Here is a 24,893-nt window from a genome sequence, read left to right as displayed (position 1 = left end):
CCCGTCTGTTCTGTCGCATGGGCAGGGCTTTGTTCAGGACGTGCGTGAGGGTGGAGTATAAATGGGGCAGCATTAATTGCTGCTTGCAGACCAGTGTAGGTGGTGTGAGAGGCAGTCACAAAAATGTCAAGGAATGTGTGCATGTCGTGTACTGATTGGTTTTATAGGAGTCCAGCCTAAGGGTCTTGTAGGACGTGGAGTTAATCATAGATGATGTTCTGGGACCAAGTATGGTCTTTTGTTATTTAAACAGTGCTAAGTAAAAAAATTTCATCTCTTTTTGGTGCTGTTTGTCAGGAAACTTTGGAAGGTGCAAACTGTATTCAGTGCTGTCGTCCAGCTGAGTATCATTGAAGCATATAAAACCTCAACAGCCGTTTGCGTTGGACTGTCCTATGCTCACTCTGATCTCTAATGCTCTTGGTGGGCTGGCATGAGACTCTCCAGAAGGATGTTTTTCTTCGTGTACTCTACTGCTTCAGCGCAGGCCCCAAGCTGGGGTCCTTTTTTGTTTAAATAGGATGGTGCAGAACTACGACTCTGAAATCTGTTCTCATCCCTCCTCTGTAAGGGCATTTTGAACACAGGAATAAAAAATATCTTGTTTCTTGGCTCTTGAGAGAAGGAGCGTAGCTTGTCTAAAGCAGTTAACAGTACATTCAGATAAGTGATTGTGGTCTTGGTTGTTATGCGCAGCGACGTCTTTTCATGAAGTCTTTTGGCTTTAAGATAAGTCTGGTAGAGGTGACTCACCAAATTAAAGAGCAGTGTGACTTGGTATCCCTGAAAATGAATCTTTTGTAATGAATAGTCCTGAAATCCGTATCGTGAGCGAACACTGTGATAGTGTTGGACCACGTGGTTTCTTTTGACTCTGACATCTGTGAATATCTCATTTGCTGTTTCACCCAGTAGCACAAGCTGTGTCTCAGTCTTCTCCCTGTTCTCCGGAGCTGTTTGTTTTCTTCCAGAATGTTTTTCTTGTTTGTTTACTGACCTTGGACTTTTCTGTGAAGCAGATGTTTCCAAACTCTTTGTTTTCTGAAACACTGGCTGCTCAGTGGTGTGAGCTCAGGCCATGAACTGTACGAGAGGCTGGGAGAATGCAAGACCCAAGGTATTAAGAGGGTTTCTTTCTCCAGAGGGAACAAACGCTGTCTGAGGTATTTAAAAATGCATTTAGTATTTTTCACTGATGCCATGATCTGGCTGAAACAATGTGTAGTTGTCAGGGTAATGTCTTGAGAGGTGAGTGGCAATAGGGATGTGGAATAGGAGTAGAGACAGAGGGAAGGTGGCAGTCGAGTCGGTGGTAGGGATGCATCCTGTGCTATTGTGTGCCATGAGAAGTGTTCAGGAAACTGCTCTGTCTGTAGCATGAAGACAGAGTACAACCCCTTTTTGTCCTTCTCAGGAGGACCCAGTGGAGAGACTTGTTGGACTGAGTTCATATTGGTTCTACCTGCTGTGCTTCTTGGCAGTGGAAGTAACCTGTGAAAATACCTGTCTTTTGAACAGGTACGAAGTTTGCAAGCCAAGTGAGGATGGCTCAGAGTATGTTACTCTCTCTGTTTACTTTCGGGAAAAGACCATGAGGCAATCCAGCAATACTTCAGGCACCATACTCTTTGGTCAGCCACTATTAATATCTGTGCAGAAACACAAGCTCACTGTGGAACACTTGTACAGTGTGGTTTTGGAGCAGATCAGGTAAGTCATGTCTGTACCTTTGAATCCTATGCAAAGTTCTAGTCGCTTATTTAACTACACTGTAATAGGATTACTGCATCCTTGTTAACAGGAAGAATTTTCCTTGATTTGTATGGTGTATAAACCAGGATTTGCACTGCATTAGTGTCTGGAGGCCCTGGGGACACTTCAAGGTCCTGGTTTTGGGGCTCTGTAAAAGCAGACTGTAAGATAATGGTGAGGGCCACAGGGGAAGGTGCCTGCTTGGTGTTGCAAAATGGGTCAGGAGCAGAACTCAGGTCATGTTTTCAGGGCTCTTAGATGGGGCCATTTTTTCCTTTTCCATGTACTGCCAGTAAGAATTGGAACAAGCGGTGAGAACAGAGACTCACTGAATTATTGTTTGACTCAGTCTGAGAGCTCTTGGCCTGTAAATGGTGCTGTACAGGATGGGTTCTGGTTTGCTGAGGGGGATTAGACAGCAAGAACTGATGATGGAGCGGGGTACTGCTGTTTTGATGTACAGCTTTGATGTAATTGTGTGATAAACATATTCCCTCTGTTTAGCCGCTATGTGAAACTCCCTTTGGAAGAATACTCTACACCCTGCCTAGACAAGGGAACCTGCAATGGCTCCAATGGTGTGGTTGAAGGTAAAGTCCTTTCAAAATTGCCTGGAAGCTTTTCAGCACTTAAAGTTTTTTATTAGCACTTGGTTTGTGCTGTGTGTATTTGGTGTAAGCTCTAGCAGATTGTTTTTTCACAATGATTAAACCTGCTATTGCGTAGGACTTTTGCGTGGTATGGTGAGAATTCTTGTAGACTGTTTTCTTTCCAAGGGAGATCAGCTGTGCCTAAGCAGCAGCAGGAGAACAAGGTGTGATGTGCATTCATCTTGACCAATGTTAAGGAAGTCCTTGCTTCCCTATTAGGTGTTAAGTGCCTCCCTCCAGAGACAACTCCTTTCCTAATATGAGCTTTGGTGATGAAAACTGGTCTGTTAGGTTACAAAGACAAGTTCTGGGGAAATAAAATGGAAATGGTATTTTCTATTCATGGACTTACAGGTCTCTTTCCTAGGTTAGAAGCTTACAAGGAAACTTTTGATGCTGATGGCAAATGCATGTTTCCCCTTTTGAAATGGTTCACTTGTGCTGCTGCGAGAGTAACAACTGGAACAAGTTACATAGGAAATCTTAAATGGGGGGAAAAACAATCTGCCCGTTTTTCCCAAAGAATGAAAATAACTTTCCTGGAGACTTAAATATTCCCGTCTGTAAAGACACCCAACTGCAACCTTGCTGATTCTCTCTTGGGATGTTTGTTAGGGTGTGCTATCAGAAGGTGTGATTGTTAATATACTGTGAACTGAGCACTCTCTATCGTGTCTGATACTAGGATATAAATCCCAGCACATGACAGAAAAAATACAACTTCAGATGTAGCGGTTAGCAAACACAGATTTCTTCATGTCTTTTTGTTACTTTCTGAATAATGACTCAGTGTGTGTCATAACAGGCTCGTGCAAATGGCTGTCCGTGTGAGGTGTTGGTCTAAACTTTCACTAAAGGTCTTTAATATTGTGCTTGTTTTACATTTTGCCAGGTGACATTGAAGAGATGGAGCATCAAGATGGTGGACAGGAAGGCAAGGAAAAGCTGGCAGAAGTTGATCCCTGCCACTCTGAGGGTTGTATGCAGATTGAGACGCCGAGAGACCTGCAGCCTTGCAAGAAGCAGCATTTCACTTTTAGCCTTGTGAATTCCTCTGGGACCTCTGAGATAAACTCCATTGTAGAAGGGAAAATCTTAAAACTGAATGGTAATTATTGTCTTGCTATCTTTTTTCCTTCCTTCTTCTTACACCTTTGCAATAAATGTTTTGTCTTTCTTGTAGCTTTTTCTGCGCTTGCTATTGACTGGGATTCCGATATGCGGAGGCTACTTTTTGATGAACAGGAGGCACAGGTTGTAGTATGCTCTTTTCCTAAATAATCTATATGTAAATTGCATGGTACGTAAAAGATTACAGTAAATGGTGAAGTGTAGGTGTAACTCCCTTCATAAAAATTGGAGTCACCAGCATGTTTACTTAAAATCTTTTTGTGATAAGGTCTATAGATTTATAATAGCTGATCTGTTTCCAGTGTGTTCTGAAAAGTAGACATTTTAATTTCAAAGCTAAGTAGTCTAGTTCGTAGTCCACTCAACAAACAACAAATTCCCAAAACTTGAAAGAAACCTAAAACCAAATTCATAGAGCCAAGTAGAAAGCTCAGTATTCTTTCTGACAGAGTTCTGCTAGATTGTGTTTTGCAACAGAATAACCTGTTGTTACTCTTTTGCAAAAGACCCGAACTTTGAAGAAAGAACTTATTATATTTTCTTAGGGACTGTTTGTAACACAAGAAGGGAGTGGCTAGAAGCTTGAGATGATTGTGTGGTTGGGGAAAGGGGGGTCAGAAATAGGCCGTGTGGTGAAGGTGAGCGTGTCCTTTTTTGTGATGTCAAGGATGAAAGACTACATGGAATTGAATAAAGCATGCATCTCTTTGACTAGGCATTTGAAAAACACGCAAGTATGTTACAACCACAGAAGAAGAAGGCTGTTGTAGCCCTCAGAGACTGCATAGAGCTCTTCACTACTATGGAAACGCTTGGTGAACATGACCCGTGGTAAGAGGCTCTGCCTGCCTGCCGTGTCTGTAGTAAAGTGGTGTAACTCTTTGAGTTCACATATATTGTCATGGGATTCTTATAATTTTCCAGATCTGTCCTTTTGCCTTCATCTGTGAGAAGTCTATCAGTTCTGTGTTAAGTCGTTGACTCAATAGCCTACAGATGTGTGTTAATAAAAAGGTTTTGTTTCCTGCCTTTATTTAAAAAAAAAAAAAGTGACAGTGGGCATGTAGCTTTCAAAGTTCAGACTATTTTTAATTCCTCAGCACACGTCTGTCTTCCTGATAGTGTCAGAGGAAGCAGTTGTGGTAATAAAGAGTGAAAGCACATGCCTACCTTAGGGTTTAATCCTGTATTATTTCTAGCTTGAACCAGTCCTGACCTGCTTCTAACTCTGCATAAAATCCCTAGTCCAGAGGGTCCAGCAGATCCTAAGTGACCAAAATGTGATTACTGTGTGTGCAGATTATCTTTGGAGGTTTTTTGTTAGCTGTGTAAGAAAATAACTTGTAGTGTAGTAAGTGATTGTTTATTATTAATTTCCAATTACATGCTATAGACATATTTGCAACTGTTACCTGTTTGAGCTGCATCAGGAGATAATAAAGGAGTAATGGGATCTTTAAATCTTTTCTAATCCACAAAAGAAAAATTAATCTTTGTACACTGTTCAGTTAACACACTTGGCATAGGATATTTTGCCTGTAAAGTGAAAGCAAGTTGCATTTTGGAAACCTCTGAGGAAGTGTGTTCACCTGCATGTTCCACAGCCAAAATGCCTTCTGTAAAGGCAGGGACTGTACTGTGCTATTGAGGCATCATTTAATGGAAGGCCAAAAGCTTTTCTTTTCATGTAGTCATTCATTTCCTTGTTTGTTACTCTTACCTCAGGTACTGCCCTAACTGTAAGAAGCATCAACAGGCCACAAAGAAGTTTGACTTGTGGTCTTTGCCCAGGATTTTGGTAGTGCATTTAAAACGCTTCTCATACAGCAGATACTGGAGGGATAAACTTGACACGGTTGTGGAATTCCCTATCAGGTAGGATTCTTTCCTTAAGCTAGGAAGAGCTTGAAGAAGCTGGTCAAGAGAAATCTACTGATTTTACTGCTGAGCGGGCTTGTTATTAAAGCTGTAACGGAAACAGCTCTGTCCTCTAGGTTTGAACGGCAAGATAGCAGGCATGAGTTGTTTGTTTGTTTTTTTGTTGGTGGGGTGTTTTTTTTTTTTTGTTAATCTTAACTCTAATCAGTTCTACACATCTCAAAGAATGCTAGTTACTAGCAGGTACTGTTTCTTCTGAAATTAGGTTAAAACCACGTTAAAACCAAGAGAACTTCTGCAGAGAATTTAGCAAATTTCTTGGGCAGAGCTGTATTTGTAGTACTGAGGATTGCACAAGAACAAGATGGTGCCTCATTCCTCTGCTTCTGCCTGTCAGCATCCCGCTGCAGGATGAAGCGTATCCCTTACTATTACACTTCTTATGCCTACACAGGGCCACTCTGAACTGTCTTGTATTCGGCACCTCCCTCTAAATCTTTTGGCAGCACCTGATGTGTTTACAAGGATCTGCCCTGTGTGGGAAGGGTAACATCTGGTCTTTACCCTAACAACATCTGGCTGTTGAGCAGCGGAGTGCAGCACTTCTCCACCAGTGCTGCCTGCCTGTAGAGCTTCACTGGTGTCATACATAGCTTTTCTGAAAAGTGCTGATAACTGGTGTACTGATAATTTTGGATTTCCTTTCAGGGGTTTAAACATGTCCGAGTTTGTCTGCGACCCAAGAGCAGGCTCATACGTGTATGACCTCATTGCGGTTTCCAATCACTATGGAGCCATGGGAGTAGGCCACTGTGAGTAACTGCTTCTCTGTTCTTTGTGTGCAAGGATATGTAGGCAGAGGGTTCATGGGAGGGCTCTGTGTATTGCAAACCTGCAGCAGTCCTCACCAAGGGTGTCTAGTCCAAAACTTACCTGTGTTCTGTGTGCAAGTGCGTATCATATTGGAAGGTAATGTTCTTCCTGTTAGGATTTGGAGAGCAGCTAGTCAGTTTGTGTAGTTTGTAGCTGCCTGAAGTCTGATTCTGATGCCTGTGGGACTTTGGTTAGTGGTCATTAGAGGATGTGATGATGTTCCTCAATTTATGAGTGGAGTCAAGACTTTTCAGTGCTGAATATGAAACTGTGGAAAGAAGCTCCTTTCTAGTAAGTGCTGCAGAGAGTCTTCAGTGTAAGCTGTCAGTTCAGCTCCAAGACTCAGCCTCTTGCCCTGCAGCACGCCAGAGGGCAGCTGATTGTCCAGTGTGGGCGCAGCATCTCAGCAGCAGAGCAGAGACTGCCAGTGGCTGAGCCAGCCAAGTGCAGGAGCTTGCCAGGTTCCCTGAGTGGTGGTGAGATGAGGTCTGACAAGCAGCAGTTTGCCCATAGGCCAGGAAGACAGAGCAGAAGGCATACCTTGTCATGCAGCTGGGTCTAGTGCCTTTCTGCATTTCCTGTCCTCAATTCTGTTTGCTGCAGTAGCAATTTAAAGCAGATACTTTTTTTTTCCTTTAACTTTCCTTTATTCCAGACTTTGTGTAAAACAAGCCACAAACGTGTAGTTCTTGGGACCTTGGTTGCACAGCTGTCATTAGCTTGCAGTGGAATGTCTCCACCTTTGCACTGACAAGGGCTCATGTAGCAGGGAAAATGTCATGCCATCGGGAAAAAAACCCTTTGTTATATATAAACAAGCGTATTTTCTGTCACTGGTTTTGTTGCAGCATAAAAGAAATACATCTGTAAGTGCAGTTCCCTCTATCAGGTGTCTGTGCAGATCCGTGCTGTAGGTGACACTTCTAGAACCACCCAGATGCACTTTATTATGAGAGGATGGTGAACTCCCATTTGGCAGTATATGTGCTTAACGTGTAGGGTATGTCACTGCAGGATAGCATTAGCTGGGGGTGGGTATGTGTTGAGATTGGAGATCATAGTCACAGAAGTCTTGGAAGAGACTGCGGGACTTTAGTCCAACTTCTTGAGTGAGGACTCTTGCAAGCACTAGGTCAGATCCATCATCAACAGAAAACTTCTCTTTTGCGTGAAAACGCAGTCTTCAACTGTCTGGGAAAGCTCTTGCTCAGGGTGTGAACAGAACACTAACTTTTTTCTGAAGTTTCTTTGTCCTATATCTTGGATATCAAGGGTAAGTCTGGTATGTGTGACGTGGTTTTTAGACTAGCTGGACTAGCTAGCATGTTCTAGAAGATGTGTATGTTGGTGAACTAGTTTGGGGTAGGTAATCTCAAAGCTAGCTCCTGGCCTCCTGTGCACACTCAGTTTGAGCCTCGAGCATTGCTAGTGCAGTGCAGCTGGCGTGGCATTACCTACCAGTCTTCCCCGGAGTCCTGAGCTGCAGTTTCTTCTCCTGACAGACACCGCCTACGCAAAGAACAAAGTGAACAACAAGTGGTACTATTTTGATGACAGCAGTGTATCGGTGGCTTCAGAAGATCAAATAGTGGTGAGTATTTGGCTTGAGGCTAACCTGAGTTTGTGCTGAAAGTGTGGTTCCCTGCTTTGGGCATTACACTTCCAGCCAAGCTGTGTGGCTTGTTTCAGATGGTTTTCTTCTCTGTTTGGTAGACAAAAGCTGCGTATGTGCTGTTTTACCAGCGCCGAAACAGTGAGGAACACACTGCCCCATCTCCTCCCCAAGAAGAGTGTGACGGCATGGATACCAACTAAACATCACCTCCAGCACTTGGCCACCGTGTTAGCAGTTGCTCTTCTAAAGCCATGCCTGAGGCGTCTGAATATTTTTCTTCCTTCTGTAGGAGTCAAGCAGAAAATCTAGCACTGAAAGATTCAGTGCTGGGGGTTGCAGAATAGCACTGGAGAGCCAGGAGTAGGTGCTGACACTTGGGTATTTAGAGGCCAAAAATAATATATATTGGAGCTTCAATAAAGTTCTTTTTAAAATCTGGCTGAGCTGTGTGGCTAGAGGCAGGGGTTGGGGCTGTGGGTCTTGGACTGAGTGTTGTAGCTGGGGATGGGAGAGCACAGCCTGAGCTGGAGGCCAGGTGACAGCTGAGCCTTGCGGGGTCCGTGGAGGAGTATGGTGGGTACGATTCTGTGAATCGGCATGGGGGCTTCTTTCCAGGTGTTGCTGTTGGGCCCTGCCTGTGTCAGGGAGGCTTGCTGCACCCTTCCTGGAAGCTGAGTTCAAGTCTTTGTACCTCTGGCCTGTCTGTTGCAGTCTCCGCCATCGTACTTTGGTCCCCTTGCTACGCAGCAAACTTTTCTCTTTCTTGTGTCCTTTCACCGATGCATTTGAGACTCTTCTGGGCAGTTTTGACTCAGCCTTTTTCATGTGAACACTGAACCCTGTAGTGTAGGAAACTTCCCCAGAAGTTAATCATCCCTGCCTGCGTGGCTGGCGTGTGCAGGCTGATCCGCACAGGAATGCAGGGTGCAGCTGCACCCTGGCTCCCAGTTCTGGCTGTTCTGGCTCCCAGTCTTCTGCAGAGAAAACAGTCATCTGTAAGGTTGGTGACTTCTTGTCCTCTCCATCTATCTCCTACACCCCTTGTTTCAGGTTGCTCTGTAAGTGCTGTTCTGCCTCCACCATTCCTCCTGTGGTTTGTGCGGTGACAGCATTTTTTCTTCTTGTTTTTGCTTATTTCTCTGGCTCCTTGGAGCTTTTTCTCCAGCAAAGCTCAGCACTGTGTCCTCAGAGCTGTCAAGACAACAGTCCAATGCAATGGATTGTGTGAGGGTTTTTAGCCTTTCCTCTTGCGACTTTTATTGTTTTTTGGACTGCTTTTTCAGCCTTTCTCCTCCTCCCTTGAGTGCTGCCCTCTAGATCCCTCAGCCCATCGTCTTCTGTGAGGCTGCAGGTGTGTGCCGGTCCTGTCTGAGGTCTCTCTTTGCCTTAGCTGTTCAGTAGTTCTGCTCCATCTTTCCGGTGCAACCAGCGAATGCTCTTCCCTCTGTCCTTTACTGGCTGTGTTACTTTGTTAGGACTCAAGTCCTGCTTCCTTCTTGAAGGAGGACTCCTGTGAGTGCTAGATCTGGTCAGTCCTCAGTGGAGAACTGGTCTTCCATGTGAAAAATGGGAAAAATCTTGAGCCTTGTGGTTTAGGGAAAAATCTAGCTCAAGGTGGTGAACCTAACTGGAGGGTTTTTCCTTCTTGGAGCCAAGAGTGTTGGCAGAACAAAAGGCTAAGACAGGCTACTGCCCCCCCCCCCCCCCCCGAAACGCATGCTTGCTGCCACTCGGTCCTCTGTGCACAGTCCTTGGGGCTTCACTGCTGACCATAACCTTCTCTTCTGATGGTCAGCTTAACAACGGTCATCTGTTTAACTCCAAACAGGCCAGCTCAGTTCCCTTTCTGCAGCTGTCAGCAACAACCCCTGTAGGAAATTGTTGTGTGCCCTTCCTTGCACCTCTGCTGTACTGCAGTGGGGCAAAAGCCCAGCCAGCTCCTCGCTGTCGTGTCCCGCTCCCAGCAATGGGCAGGGAGGGCAGTGCCATGTGGCCCCTTAGCCAGGGCACTGGAAGGCGACAGGAGGAGGGAGGGCTGCTTCTAGCTGGCACACTAGTGTTTGTGATCCTCTTCAGCAGAATTTTGCTTTTAAAGCATTGAAATTTGAATTTTGAGATCTGAATTGTTTATTTGCTTCTGCTGTTCTGGTTTTGGGGTTTGGGATTTTTACATCTCTTAATATTTTATTTCTGTTGTGTTTTTTTTTTTTTTTTTTTCCCCCCCCTCATTGCTGAGGGGAGCATCCTAAAAGCAAGTTTTAAGCTGTAGCACTGCACTGAATCACTCTGATCAGCATTTTTTTTGTTCATTTTACCCTGAAAGAAAATCACATGGCCATTCCAAAATGGGGAAGAGAGGAAAGGGAGGGGAGTGAAAGATCTTTTTGAAAGAAAAAATCAATCTGAAATAGCCTTTGTTCTCCTCCTCGCCTCCTCACCTGTGCTGACGCTGAGGAATGCATCAGTGGAGCTTAATCGACGATGCTCAGATGCTGAACAGACTCTGTTGTACTGCAGAAAAAGTGGCCCAGCTCTTACCTTCTCTGCCTCTGAGGGGATGGGCTTTGGCTGGTGGGGGTGTGTGTGTGTGTGTGTGTGTGTGCTGTAATACCAGACCTGGTTTTTAGACTAGCACTTTGTAAGTGGCTGGCTCTATTGTACAAAGAGGAAAATTAAAGAGTGGTTTGCACTGAAACTGGGTTTTGTTGTATTTTCAGCTTTTGTTACGGGAGCTGAGAGACGGCTGGTTGTGGGGATGCCTGGTGCTCCAGGAGCTCTTTCAGCCGGGGAGGGTGAGTCCTGTGGAGCCAAGCCCTGCTCTGCCAGTGGGGGTTTGGGAGAAGAGCCCCCTTGCCTGCACCGCTCTGTACATCCGAGTTTGTGCTCACTCCGGGGTTGCCTTTTCTCCCCTGCGGGTTGCTGATATCTGGTGCCACAGCAAAGCCCGTCCTTGCCTTTCTGTGGCATGGGGCAGCCTCAGCTACAGCTTCTACATCGTTCCTCTTCCTCTGTGGATCTCGGGGGCACTCCTGGCCTTCCTGCTGTCCATTTTTCTCCAGGGCTGCTTGTGGCTGTGCCACTGAAATAGTTGTCCTGCAGTTGCTGCAATTTCCTCCTCAAGGTGACCTGAACAAGTATAGGAGAGCAGGATGGGAAAGACTGAGGAAGTTAAATGCAACAGTCTCGTGTGCATTCAGCATTGGTGCGTGTGCTGGGAATCTGGCCATTGTCAAAATCTTGCAGGTCAAGGTGGGCTGTGAAGCCCCGGTAAGAAGATTTGGAAGTCTTGCCATTACAGTGTAGCTAGCAGTGGAGGAGCTTGATCTTGGCGGGAGCCTCAGAGAGGGTGAGAAGAGCCTTACTGTAGAACAGCAGATGGTGAGCTTCCCTATGAAATGCTGCCCTCCAAAGCGTGGCACAGAACCCATCACGGGAAGAAGGGAAAGCAAAGTGGCAGCTTTCGGATGCAGAGGTGTTTGGGTGTTCAGTATACAGGCTTGCAGGAATGGCTTGTGCAAGAGTGCTGAGGGCATGAAGCAGAATGAAATTCCCCATTGCAAAAGGGAGGGGAAAATAACCTGACCTACTAGTTGTGTTGTCAGTGAAGCACTGTTATTAGCATTCAGGAAAGAGAACATCATCTCTGAGCTCCTGTTCAGAAGGGAGTTGATTTTGGTAAGAACAAAAAACAGGCTGTGTCTCAGTTTTTGCTCAGCTCCTGCTTTGACGAAGGTTTGCAATTTCACCCTGAAATAAAGGGCTCAGAATAAAGAGGGGCGGGGGGGAACAACAGCCACAGAGTATAGAAGAGTTTCTGTTTAAGAAGCGTTTCTCCAGGTTAGGACTCTTCGCTCTGGGGAAGAGAGATCTGAGGAGCTCCTGCAGAAGGATGAGACGGGACCAGTTGCTCCCTGATCTCTACAGTGCAGGAAGATGGTCAGGCGGGAGGCTTAAAACAAGAGTATATATTTTTTTTTCCCCACCTGGTACAGTAAATAACTGAATGGGGACCGCAGGGAACAGCCAGGCACCCATACTAGGTGTGCATCCTGCTGAGGGTGGCAGTCAGGAGGGGCTCTGTAGGCACTCTGAGGTGCTTATAAATGGATTTAGGAGGGATTAAATTAACGGGGAATAGTCTGTGTGTTTGCTACCTCTGCATAGAAATGCCATCTCTGGCTCCCCGCTGGCCAAAGACCTCTGAGGAGTGGCTCTGCCCAGGAACCAAAGCAGCAAAGAGGGGCTCAGAAGTTGCCCCTGTGACTATCGGTGTGTCTACCAGCAGAATGACGAGGGCAGAAGAAAGCAGATGGGATTTTGCAGTGCTGCAGAGCCTTGGTGCAGGCTTGGATACGAGGGGAAGGTGAGCTGTCCCATGCTTTGCTGTGGGCAAGTGGTGAGTATAACCCTCCCCCCTCCCTGAGAAAGCTTCAAACCCCAATTATTGTAACAGGAAAAAGTATAAAGAGGACAGACAACCACCCTTTCAGTAAGTGAATCCCCAGGCTCCTTCTGAAAATGTGTTAGATACTTTGTTGCTCTTAGTTTTGAATAGCTAACGATGATGTCTTAATTGTTCAAAAGCACAGGATAACTAGTTGTGTGTTTGTTTAAAAGGATAAAACTGGAAACACAGGCACTTCTTCAGTCTCATGAAGCTTTAAGTTCCTTAACTGAAGCAAGCTTGCTCTTTGCATACTAGAACTAGAAATTTTAGGTCTTGTCTCCAACATACATTTCCTAGGAAGAGAAACACAACTCCAGCTAGAAACCCACCAAAAGCCTTTGGCTCAAATACAACATACTTGGTCCTGGGGCTCAAATCAGAGTTAGGGCACTGCGGTTCTAACGCGGTGTTTTTCTTTTATTCTCAGCCTTGCTAAAATACATTATACAGTTCTAAGTAACATTTCTTTTCAAATGACTTTTACAAGAAGAGACAAAAGCATATTCTCAAATTCAGAAGATGGAGGTCTGGAGTTCTTCCTTAAACATGCCTTCAAAATGGAGGTCTTTTGCCATGAGCTCTTCTTCTACATCTTCTAAGGCCCATTGATGATCAGTCAATTCTAAAGCTTCCCATTCCGTCTGCATTGATAATAAACAGAGAAAGGAAAACAACATAGTATTAAAGTAGTTAAGAGCCACACAAAGCAGTGCTTACCTTAAAACTGCAACAAAGCCCAAGTTCTGTTAAAAACCAGACAATCCTGTCAGCTGACATCAGCACTTTATACTTAATGGGATGTTAGATGTTGGTCAATACAAGTACATCATAGACATTAGAAAAATTAATTATCTGCTTGTTGAAAACCATCTAACTTCCTGGAATAGTCCGTTTCTTCTAAAATAGCTGTCTCTAGAAACACAGCCAGTTCTGTTCTGGGGGGTCAAGTACTTTGTGGTTACTTAATTCTTTAGTTCAGAAACATTTGATAAAAACAGTTATAGGCCAAAAATTTTGCAACTGATCACAAACATGATGTGCCTCGTTAAACCATTCTCCAACCAATAAGCTCCCTGGAGCTGTGGAGTATATGAACTTATTAAGCCAGGTGTTTGTACCATCCCAAGACCTAAGAACAGAATTTCATCTTAAATATGAGAACGATCTCCCCCACTACTGATTTTTCTACCACCCACGGACACAAATCTCCCCTCCTCTTACTCCATCGTTACTCCATTAAGTATTGTGAAATAAACTGTATACAGCCTGCAAAAGTACATCATGCGATGCCCATAAAGAGATTTGTATTTCTTGGCCAGAACACTTCTCCTGCAACAAGGGCTTGCTTTCTTTGTTCCTGCTGGGGACCATGTAGCGTGTTTCAGTCCCTATGGGACTGAATGGCACAACTGCTCTGGATATTCTGTACGAAGAAGGAAGCGGAGGGGTGTGAGCCAGGAGAGCACATGGTACTGGTTGGAATTGCCCCTCAGTGCTGACAGTTTGTTACAGAACAGTCACTGCTCCAGCAGAGCTGCAAACTGCAGCCATTCTCTTCCCTGGCTGAGTGATGTGGGTTTTTTTTAACCAGGCAGGTTACAGAATACAAGAAACTACAGGAGCCAGACCATCCTGACTTCCCAGGCAGCAGGTTGTGTGTGGGTAAATCTCTACTACAGTACACAGAAACAGAAACCAGGACCTTCCCTTCGTGCATAAACTCGGGTGTGAAAAGTAGAGGCAGTCTGATAAGCAAGTGGCTACAGGGACTGCTTAGGAGAACTTCAAGACATGGTTAAATCCTGACAGATTTTCAGTTGAGCTAACTCGCTTACTTGATTTTCTTACCCAAGTTCCATTATGTGCCTGCTGGACTTGTGCTCAGCTGCATTATAACACAACTTTTTGGGAGCCAGCTTCTGCTTTGGATCTAGATCTCAAGGGAAGGAAAAAACCTTCCTCTGCAAAAGCAGAAGACGGCACATGAATTCAGCTGTTGTATCAGGACTAATTAATCGGGTTTACTTCAGGGTATTAGGGCTCTGCCAGACCCAGGGCAGCTTTCATACCCTTCATCAGTTGTCAGCTCTAATTTTAGGAACAGGAATCCAGAGCAATTCCCTTACTTGACAGAGGGAGAGGCTGAGTAACATACGGCCTGCAATCCTGTAAGTTCATAGCAAACAGGAGTGCAGGTGGAAATACTGTACCTTAAATGCTTTGTTAGTATCTGCTGGCATGGCCATTGCCGCCCCTGTCATTTGTTCTTGCATCACCCTGGACTGATCTGCAGCTACAAAAGATAAATGAGAGGTAGATTTTTATTTGTGTCATTTAAACAGCTGGTTTCTAGCTCTAGATGAGGAAGTTGCAGAAACACCCAGAATGTAGTACTGGCGTACCAGAAAGTTCTCAGACATCTTGTTCCCACCCCCTACATCGTAGCAAAATTTAAATAAAATATGCAGACAAACTGAGGAAGAGAGTCTTCTACATTCCCAAAACCTCCAGAAACAGTATCTGTCCTGCCTTTGCAGTATCTTTGCAACTTTCCTTAAAGTGGATAATTGCTAGAAATAAAAGCAAGCCTGACAGCAAAATTTCTGTGTGCCAACTTGATGGGAAGCAAAGCATGGGTTAATTACCATGCCAGTTTACGAGCAATTAGCCAATGGCTGTTGCAGAAGACTTGAGTACTTGCTGCAGGAGATGTCAAACCCGGCCAGTGGATGGTAACCTCGTAAGTAAGAGAGGCTTTCAAGCTTTTTGGATGGAAATTTAGAAATCCTTCCCTCGCCTCCCTCAGAAATCATCCCATGGAAGAAGTCATCTCTTTCACGGAAATGACAGCATCTTACCATTATCTTGGCCCAGGATGAGAGTATAAATGCTTCTGAGTCCAAACACATTCAAGAAGTACCAGGAAGCAGAGCTCACCCTGATAAATCAGAACAAGCATGGTTGATTTCAGTTCAAAGCTGGCTTGTGATCTCACTTCAGAAGCATGCACAGACCAAGGGTTATTAACACATTCAAAATTTTCCAAGTGAATAGTCGACCTTGCTTGCTGAGGCCACAGGCTTACCAGGACGCATCTAAAGTGAGCAGTTCTATTCCCTGCTGCAACATTGGTTTAAAACGCAGTGTCAGAGGAAATGGGACCTTTGCTGCAGGATTTAAAAAAAAAAAAAAAAAAAAAAAAAAGCTCAGTTTCACAAAGTGACACTAGATAATTGCAAAGCAAATGGCAAAGCCAGTAGGTGCTTCTTTTATTAAATCTAATTTAGCTTGAATGCAATGCATACAAGAACAAGTTGACATGTACTTCTGAAAAAGCTGTAGTTCTGTATTTATTTTAATATGAAAAGACTTTTTGAAACTTAATTGGATGGTATTGTTTCAGTGACTGCAAAATGAAATGTCTTGTTAAGGAAACAGTTACTACATGCACAGTAAGAGAAAGAAACAGAGCTGTGAATTTGTGAATTTAAGGATGTATTTTTGACGCGTACACCCTACACTACACAGTAACCAACTCCCCCAATGGGTTCAGAGGAAAATCCACTATATCAGCTTAAAGTTTAGGCAGTTTTAATAAACTTAAGCACTGGTTTTGCCACAATAGTTCCCAAATACATGAGTTATATTCTCTTTGTGACCATGGCCAGTAGTCTGAAAACCATTTTCCCTCTTTTGCTATGGGGCAAGCAAATCGATGCAGTTCATGGAGTGAATAGCAGCAGTGCCACAAGCCAAATTCACGCTGCTTCCAATTGACTGCTTGCAGGTAGAGGAGCAAGTCTCTGATGCAGGCTGGACCCTCGAGGTCATCATCAGAAACATGGCCCGACCCATGGACTATGTTATTCCAGATACTTACTTGTGACAAATCCCGAAAATGTCATGTTGATCCAACCACCGATGAGGATCATAGGCAGAACATTGGTTACATTCCCTTTCATCATATCTGTCAACATGGTAGGATCTGCAATTCAAAGATTTGCTGTAAAGTAGCAGTGTACCACAATAAAGGGAAACGAGATTACCACCGTCAGCTACTTTAGTTAAGAAACTGCATGAGAGAGAACAGTCCTATCCCCTATCTATTAGTTCCCCTGTTGTAAAATACTTTGCAAAATGAGAAGGGCTGCCAGTGCAGTGGTGGTGGCTGTTGCTGACGAAAGGGTCTTGTGTTCTCTGCTGTGTGTGACCCCAGCTGCTTTGTCTGTGTTTGACCCCATCCCTTGCTCCAGATCTCTGAACTGGCTGGACTCCTCTGTGAGCTGATTTAGGTAGAAAAGAAACAATGAATTATCCAGCTAGTTTGCTGCTGAGGTCTTTGGCCACATTAATAAGTTAAATCAGTTTAGAGAAGGTCCTGTTGGAGCTGGTGCAAAAACTTGACAAAAGGACATGAGTGAGAGCAGGACTTCCTATTTCTGGCAACACTGAGGTGGTTGTGGTCCTGAGAGATGCTGCAGGCAGGTGGAGGCTGAAGTTAAGCAAAATGAAGTGACCCAACATGTTGCTACCAGCCAGAGGGATCTCACTCACCCTGTTCCCCAGTACCCAGCTGCACAGTCCCACTCCCTCCCTCACATTCACTGAGCTCTTTGTGAAGTTGATTCACCTTCCTACCTCGGCAAAAAGTTATCGGTTTTCTGCCTGGCTATATTTATGGTACCTTAACATACCTGTCATTGGTGAAGGAGGCACTACCTTTCTTTTCGTTTTCTTAAAAAATCCATCCTCCGGGTTATTGAAATAATATTTCCGGGTCAGGAAAGACTGAAAAGAAAAAGAGCCAATGCCATAAGAAATTAAAGGTGTTATTTCTTGCTGAGACATGCAGACATCTTATGAGCTCTTTCATAACACATCCTTCTTTCTTGCAGAGGTACTTCGCTGCCCGTATGCTCTAAAGCTCCTCACTTTTCGTTTTCCCTGGATCCAGAGTACCAGCTCTCTGGCTTCCTAAAAGAATTTCTAAGAATTCTATGAAGAAGAATCCACATTAATTAAAGAGCTTTTAGCGCTTTGTACAAAGTTCTTTCTCGCTAAGTACTGATACAAGTATATCTGGCATTTTCATTCCCCCGAGCTGGCTTCCAGATTTTACAATATACATATTTGGCAGCAACTGAGCCAGTACGAGCGACTGATTTTTTGTTCAGCAAACTTTACAGCTGACATTGTACCCCTACCTCCTTATCCTGAACTTTTCTTAAATCCTTATGTGTTTCCTGGCAAATATTAAACAGGATGGATTGGATGCAGACTTCATTTTAGTATGCAGTTAAAACACCAAGTAGCAGAAGCTAACATTGACGTCCAGGAAAAGACACGTACAGTGTTTCCTAAGCACCTGCTACTGACCAGACTTCTAGACACCACTGTGGGCTGGGGGATCCCTGGCCAGACTCTCTGACCCCACGGGGCACTCGCGCAGAAGCTGCCCGACGTCCCAGAGCACTTCTAACCACGGCATTCCGCTGATACGACTTCTGCCTTTGTGCTTGATTCCGAGTTACCCTCTTTGTAAAGCATAAAGCCGTTCGCACATCTCCCTACCTGTTTTGGAATGTATTTTCCGTTTTCCCGAAGGACTCTGCTCCGAATCAGGACTTGGCTGGAAAAGAGACATGTGGCGTTAGCGGCAGGGCCGCAGGCGGGATCGGGCCTGCCGCTGCCCCTGCCGGCAGGCGGGCGGGAGCGGGTCGGGCCGGGCCGGGAGAGGCCGGGGAAAGGCAGGTGCGAGGCGGCGGCGCCAGGTTCTCCCGCGGCCGAGGGCTCCTGGCCCGAGGGGGTCCGACGGCGGCGGCCCTGACCTGTCGGACACCTGCTCCTGCGTGAGCCTCTTGTCGCTCTGGAGGAGGATGGAGACGTAGTGGCGGATCATGCCCACGAAGAAGGTGATGAAGACGATGGGCAGCACCACCCACAGCCGGATGTTGGAGTCCAGCAGCAGCTCGGGCTCGCTCATCCTGGCGGTACCGCTTACCGGGCCCGGCTCCGGCCGCCACCGGGCCGCCCCAGGCCCCGGCTCCCCTTCCGCTTCCGGGCCCGGCCTTGCCGCCGCCGCCGGAAGGACGTCACCGGGCGCCGGCGGCGGGAAGCTCGAGCGGGGCTCTGAGGGCGGAGGCTTCCCCCGGCCAGGGACGCGGGTAGAGCGGGCGGAAGGGGATGAAACTGTTCTGTGCTCCGTACGGCCCTGGGAGCGCTCCGGTGAGGTAAGTTGGCGACCACAGACGTTTCCGATCGCCCGAAGAGCGGACTGCCCGCGGCCAGCGCCCCGCTTCGGTCTGTCTGCCCGCCGGCCCTCCTCCCCCCCCCCCCCCCCCCCCCCCGGAACGGCTGCGAAGGGTTCACCGCCTTTATTTTTTTTTTTTCTTAATTGTTCCACTTCCACGCTTATATTTTACGTAACTCGTTTTAATAGCCTCTGCCACATAGTTGGAATTGAGCTGAGGTGATCAAGCGTCTTTTTAAAATAACTTTAAGGTTTTAAAGGTGAGCTAAGGTTTATTTATTGATTTTTAATCGCTGCCACGCACCAAAAGAGGACGAGTCGGATGGAGGTTTGTGCTGACAGAACCTGTACCGGGTCAGGAACATGGACGGGGTCGGGTAGGGTGGCTGGGCTCACGAACGCTAAACTGCTAATCCTTTGTAGCTTTGCCTGGGCACGGGAGAGGATCACAACTTTAGATCAGTGGATGCCACCTCAGACCTCTCAGTTATTCAGTTTAATTTGCCATTTATGTGCCTGGCTTCTGAATGAAAAGCCAAGCCATGTTTTATGAGAAAATTTTAGAAAAGGTGATGTATTACGCTGTTTAAATATGACAGCTGTAAAATTTCAACCTGGACAGTGGAAAAACATGGTGTGATACTGCTTAACCAGGCAATCTGCCTTTCTTTGAGCAATGTCAATTTCTGGAACATTTCACTATTCTCTAATACATTCTAGATTTGCTTAAAAAAAAGAAATTAAAGTCATGTCTCCTTTGCTTATTATCTTTTCCCTGCATTTTTATAGGCAACAACAAAGGTTCTGTTACTATGGTTTCAAAAAGGAAATTGTCGAAAGCTGATGCTTCTGGAGAGAGCTGCAAGACAGACTTGCCGAGTAGGTGCTCAGGTATAATCTCACAGGGAATGGAGACCCGTTGGTAGAGGCAGCGGCTCCCAGGCTGGGAGAAGGCCAAAATGACAGTTTTGATAATGCTAATTGTTAATGACACTGTTGATCTTTAAACACTTCTTTAATCACAATAAAACAACAACACTAAAAGCAGTGCTGTATCTTTTCTCAGTCCCTCTGTTGTCACATCTTTGATCAGCGTTTACCATCTTGAGCTTCACTGCCTTCAGAGTCTGCGGATTCATCACATTTGATCAAAACTGCTGTCTATAAATCAAACCAAAATAATCTCTCTACTTAACTGGAAGGAAGATAGTTGTTTTTCGCTTTAGCAGATGGGTGGATACCTAAGAGATAGGTCTGGTGGGAGAACCTATATTACTTTTGTGCTTTTTAGGCCAGAGGAAAGTATGTGCTCTAGTGCTGCTCATAATCTGGTAGTGGATATGTCTCTCATGGGAGTAAACCACCAAAGGTGTATTTTAACTGTCTTTGGTTATGGATCTCTAAGAGGGGTGAGTAAGAAATGTTCCTTTCTGGTGTCGTGCTGCAGGGATAACCGCTTTATAGGATCTGCGGATTGGCATCTGACTCAGCTAATGACTGCTGTCAAATAGCAGTACAGTTTGTTGGTCTGGCCCCATAAATGTATTCCTGTGTTCCTCCAATTTCTTACTAGAAGTTTAATTTTGAATTAGTTGTTTATATGAAGGATACTTGCTATTTTTATTGCAGAGTATATTTGATGTAGCGTGTCTTGTTTTCTCAGACGCAAAGAAGTCACGGATTTCTGATAAGGAAAAGGCCTCTGCCCATGGTGGAGTGGAGAATGAGGGAGTCTTTGAAGAGCTCCTTAGAACATCAGGAATTGTACTGAAAGCTGGGGAGGGACAGAATGAAATAGGTATGGGTTTAACACCTGCTCTCTCTGTTTGTATCTGAAAACTTGCAAAGATGATGCTTGAGCCAGCTTGTTCCAAAGTTTAAGCAAACCTTCATCTGGCCTCTTATTTGTTATATACCTCTTGAATTGCACAGTTCCTGCTGAATTCAGTGCATCACCTAAACTCATTATACCAGCTTTTTGGGTGTATACATGCCAAGTCAAAAGACTTCTGAAAGATTATTGGAGGTATATGGAATAAGACTAGACTGCATCTGTGATTACAGTATTGAGTAACAGAGGCAGGAGCTCTGAAACAGGAAAACGAACATGTCATGTTGCCTTTCAACTCAGACAAGGCTTTCAGGAATTTGTGTATTAAGCCATTTTAATGCTGTTAGCTACAATCAGCCCAGACTGGAGAAAGAACAAGTGGTGATACCACTCAGGCTTTTGCTAACTGGACTTCTCAATAGAGCAAATGCAGAAGTATTGGTGGATGGCCTTGAGGGCTCGTACTCTGTGTAGCTGTTGTTACGATTTTGTATGGATAAAATGTGTCTGGTTCTTTATTTTCTTTTTAAACTTTCTCCTTAGCTGTAGATCAAATGGCTTTCCAGAAGAAGCTCTGCCTGGCCCTGGAGAAGCACCCTACTTACCCAGGCGTAAGTAACAGACTGCTTTGGCAGGAGCCAGCTTTATAACTGTTTGCTGTGTAGCAAGTGATGCAAATGCATCTGCCTGTCACTGCTAGTCCCATACAAACATATGCAACACCAGCAGCTTATCTTGCATTTCTGTGGCTCAGACTGTCTAATTCTCTCAGTGTTTTCCTGCAGCCTTTTGGTCTCATTGTCCTTCTGCTACATCTGTCTATTACATTTGAATAGTCAGAAAAAGATGACCAGCCTATGCCTCTGTTAAAACAGCCTTGGTGTGCATGCTCCAAGATTGGTTTTGCACAATTCCAAGCAAAAGTTCTGCACTTCCACCACCATACCCTGTCAAAGTAATTAATTGGTGATATTATTCAATAGACAAAGACTCTTGAAGGAGAAAAATCACTTGCTTAACTTTCTAATGGAAGCTATGTTTGGTTTTGTGTTGGCTGGGAGCTGGCAGCATTAAAACTGCCACAACGTGGTGCTCCTCTCCAATCAACAAGCCCAACGTGAAAGTCCTGAGGCCAGTGATTTGACTGCAAATGTTTTTTGGGTGCAGCTCTTGTCACATTAAATGTTGCTGTCTCAGCTGAACTAGAAGAAAGGCAAAGCCCTTTTAAATAAAAGTAAAATGTGAGGCTGTTGCTTTAGAGTTATTTTGCAGAACAATCAGTGTTTCCTTTTGGTTTAGACTAGTGTTCATTTATTATCCAGCATTCCTTTCATCACGTTTTCTGTCTGTCTGCAGTTCACTGGCTAGCTTTTCACTGTTCTCATCATCTGCTCGCAAAGAGCATCCTAAAAGACAGCAATTGATTGTGGCATCTTTTCAGGAAGTGGGTGACTCCTCTCTGCTTTGCAGGTCGTGCAGCAGTTTATCAGTGGCTTGGAATCTCACATCAAGGACAGAAACCAGTTTAAGAACTGTCTCTTGCCATGCACTCCCGTACGGACTGAGGGGTCAAGGTCAGAGAAAATGTATTTTGTCTTCCCCTTCAGTCAGAGATGGTCTCCAGTTAATTGTCACGTAATGTTGAGCAGGATGGAGGGAAAGGCCATAGCTCCAGCTGAATCACAACAAAATTTGTTTCTTAAGCAAAAGTGGCTAGTGTAATGCATTGTTGTTTAATAGCAGTAAGTTTAAAGTGGTAAGTCACAGAATTTCCTAGCTGCCTGTGGCATGCCTCGGGCTCCATGGCATTTTATGGCAAGAACCAAATACTAGGGAAAATTGACAAGGCTGGTGAAGGTCAACTGTTTTGACAATTTTTCTGGGAGACACAGCTTATCACAGAGACTTTTGCATTTCCAGCTCACACTAGTCTTGCAGAAAGTAAACTCATCAACACCTAAAGTGCAACTTTAAATTTTGTGTGTGTGTGTGCGGGGTTACCAGACATTACCATAAGTCATTGTAAGTGGTTTGTTGTGTTTGTGGTTTGTTTTTTTTTTTTTTTTTTTTTTTTTTAAATAAACCAGTAATGGAAACAGTTACAGCCTGTTCTCCTCACATGTTTTTATTACAACTATAGTGGAATCTTTCATCTTGCAGGACTCTGGTGCACTCATATTGTGAAAGCCTCATTAAACTGCTTCTTGGAATTAAGATCTTACAGGTATGGACATCTTAGTTTGCTCCTTATGTTTATTTATTTACGGATCCTTCTGCTTATGTAAGTAGAGGATTAATAGAACTGGTTATGAAGAAGATGAGGCTGCACCTGGAATAGTGTCCAATTTCTCGTTTCTTTAGGGACATAAAGATTTTCAGGGCCTGGAGCACATGGCATACAACAAAAGACAGAGGGAACTGGGTTTGTTCAGCCTCAAGAGAAGAAGATTAAGGGATATCTTGTGGTCTTCAAATATCTAGTTGCAAGGTGTAGAGAAAACAGAGCCAGGGTCTTCTCAAAGCTGAACAGGGGCAGGATGAGAGATGACGGCTCAGATCAACCAGGGGACACTCTGATAGGATATAACCACTTCCACTATGAAGAATGTCTTCCTTTAGTGCTGGAACAGGTAGGCTAGAGAAGCGATGGAAACTCCAGTATTGGAGTAATTTGAATCTTAAAGGTGTTTAAAAATGGGCAAGACTGAGCAACCTGATCTAACCTTGATAGTTAGCCCTGTTTTGAGCAGGGGGTTGGACCTCCAAATTTCTCTTCCAACCTGATTTTTTTAATTATTAAATTACAGCCCTGAACAAGGGTTTACATGGAGCCAACGCGTATGAAAGGACAGAGGTCCTTCTAAGACATCCTTGGGTGTAGCAGGGACCTTGGTTTGTTTCCCCCTTGAATCAGTCCCCTTCCTGCAGCTGCTAGAAGCAGATGTGGAAGAGGGAAAGGACAATGGGTCTTCTCTTTGCTTCCTCTGCATTACCTTGGGGCAACAGAATAAGACAAGGAAGGGAAAATGCACAAGGACCAGCCTCTATGTTCAAGAACTGTTGGGACAGTAAGATGTTGTATGGTTCTCTCTTCACCCTCTTCTGTATTTTCCCTTCCCCTCTTCAAATGTAGCTCCAAAGACAACTGCTTTCAGTCCTATAGTGCAGGTGAACCTCCTGTTCTGGCCTTTCTGGCAACTGGTATGTGCCCCCCTTAAAAGAACCATGGGACAAAATGCACTGTGGTTGTACTAAATAGTACTTTTTTCTTGTTGCAAAGCACTGCTGTCAAGAACAAGTTCTGTTAAGTTGTATACAAGTTGCATCAAGATGTATATGGAGTTGAAGATGACATGTCTCACCAAGGCATGGGAAACCTGAGAGCAACTGTGGAGTTAAATCCTCTTATAATGAAAAAGTTTTAAAAGTTCTTGTCTTAAATACATTTTTAGAATTGCATTTGAGCCAGGATTAAAAGCAGGAAGGTTTAGAGCTGCAAAGGAAATGGCAAAAGCGTGTGGGCACTGTTTTCAAACTTGTCTAAAGTTGATGCTTTAGATTCCTATGTGATGAAAAGCAACTTAGCTGGGTCTGAGAAAGCTTAGTTTGGCTGAGAGGAGTTGTACATCCTGTCCCTATGCTCTGCTTCTATTAGATTATGTGGATAGTTTTTACCACTGTCAGCATTTGTGGCTTTCAGCTTGCAGGCTGTATGCCTCCTTTCTGGCATTAGGGAAGAGATTTCTTATACAGGAACTATTTCATTTGTCCTTTTGAGTCTTTTATTCTCTGTGCATATTTCATCTTCTGTGAAAGATCAGTATTGGTGGCAATGCCACAGCACAAGCAGAAAATATCATCCTAACACTGTCTTTTTGTCTTTCTTTTAGCCTGCTGTCATAACACTGTTGTTGGAAAAGATCCCCGAATTCTTTTTTGACATGTGAGTATAGACTGTCTTCTTTCTGCCTTGTAATGAAATTTCTTCTTTTGGACAATCACTATCTGTTTGACTTTAACTGTTACTTCAAATTTACCTGAATGGATGTTTGCACTAATTGTTTTTTCTTCATACATGTGTAAAATTATCTGTGAGGTACTATGACTTTAAACTTGTGGGTGCGTAAAGCAGAAGACAAATTTATAGAGGCTGAAATACAGACATGCCCTATGAATCATTACACTTTTCATAGCTACTGGCACAAGCTTTGGAAGTATTTCAGCAGAAGGATTATAGATTGTTGCATTATTTAAAAAAACATAAAAGCGTCTGGCAGAATTTTAGGAGGCTGCTAGATGCAAACAGAATTCCTTTTAAAAATACAGATTGTATTCAAACAAAGAAAACAGAAAGTTTTTGGAATGTAGAACATCGTATGAGAGTGAGAGATCTTGAGGTGGAACACAGGGAAGACTTGAACACTTAAGCTCTTTTTCTGATGCCCTTGATGGTCACTACAGAGTTA

The 24,893-nt window shown here is 44.4% G+C and overlaps 3 protein-coding genes across 5 annotated transcripts in view; 2 read left to right on the top strand and 1 right to left on the bottom strand.

Moving 5' to 3' along the window:
- Nucleotides 1-10,701, top strand: part of USP4 (ubiquitin specific peptidase 4) — a gene marked incomplete at its 5' end in the record, with an annotated part of 49,654 nt that extends 38,953 nt beyond the window's left edge. For 2 of the 3 annotated variants that reach the window (XM_082487949.1, XM_082487951.1), the window contains 9 exons: nt 1,519-1,710; nt 2,257-2,342; nt 3,295-3,510; nt 3,586-3,656; nt 4,249-4,364; nt 5,259-5,408; nt 6,120-6,223; nt 7,787-7,875; nt 7,998-8,337. In XM_082487949.1, the coding sequence (XP_082344075.1) occupies nt 1,519-1,710; nt 2,257-2,342; nt 3,295-3,510; nt 3,586-3,656; nt 4,249-4,364; nt 5,259-5,408; nt 6,120-6,223; nt 7,787-7,875; nt 7,998-8,099 (1,126 nt within the window). In that variant the 3' untranslated portion in view covers nt 8,100-8,337. Of the gene's footprint in view, nt 1-1,518; nt 1,711-2,256; nt 2,343-3,294; nt 3,511-3,585; nt 3,657-4,248; nt 4,365-5,258; nt 5,409-6,119; nt 6,224-7,786; nt 7,876-7,997; nt 8,338-10,616 lie in introns of those variants that run through there. The other variant, XM_082487950.1, reaches the window with a different exon arrangement.
- A 2,021-nt stretch (nt 10,702-12,722) lies between these two features.
- EMC3 (ER membrane protein complex subunit 3) lies at nt 12,723-18,398 on the bottom strand. Its single transcript, XM_082487651.1, has 8 exons — nt 18,175-18,398; nt 17,918-17,975; nt 17,041-17,134; nt 16,227-16,331; nt 15,432-15,513; nt 15,205-15,284; nt 14,557-14,639; nt 12,723-12,987 (listed from the first exon to the last, which is right to left on the bottom strand). The coding sequence occupies exons 1-8, from the start codon at nt 18,327-18,329 to the stop codon at nt 12,859-12,861; spliced, it is 786 nt and encodes a 261-aa protein (XP_082343777.1). The 5' UTR covers nt 18,330-18,398; the 3' UTR covers nt 12,723-12,858.
- A 97-nt stretch (nt 18,399-18,495) lies between these two features.
- Nucleotides 18,496-24,893, top strand: part of FANCD2 (FA complementation group D2) — a 56,385-nt gene continuing 49,987 nt past the window's right edge. Inside the window, exons 1-7 of the mRNA XM_082487544.1 lie at nt 18,496-18,576; nt 19,386-19,487; nt 20,260-20,394; nt 20,971-21,038; nt 21,898-22,001; nt 22,588-22,651; nt 24,318-24,370. Of these exons, the coding sequence (XP_082343670.1) occupies nt 19,409-19,487; nt 20,260-20,394; nt 20,971-21,038; nt 21,898-22,001; nt 22,588-22,651; nt 24,318-24,370 (503 nt within the window). The 5' untranslated portion in view covers nt 18,496-18,576; nt 19,386-19,408. The remainder of the gene's footprint in view (nt 18,577-19,385; nt 19,488-20,259; nt 20,395-20,970; nt 21,039-21,897; nt 22,002-22,587; nt 22,652-24,317; nt 24,371-24,893) is intronic.

The sequence above is a fragment of the Vanellus vanellus genome (assembly GCF_965231255.1).
Source record: "Vanellus vanellus genome assembly, chromosome: 9".
NCBI lineage: Eukaryota > Metazoa > Chordata > Aves > Charadriiformes > Charadriidae > Vanellus > Vanellus vanellus.
Note: the sequence above shows the minus strand (reverse complement) of the source record. Positions and strands in the feature narration are given on the sequence as shown.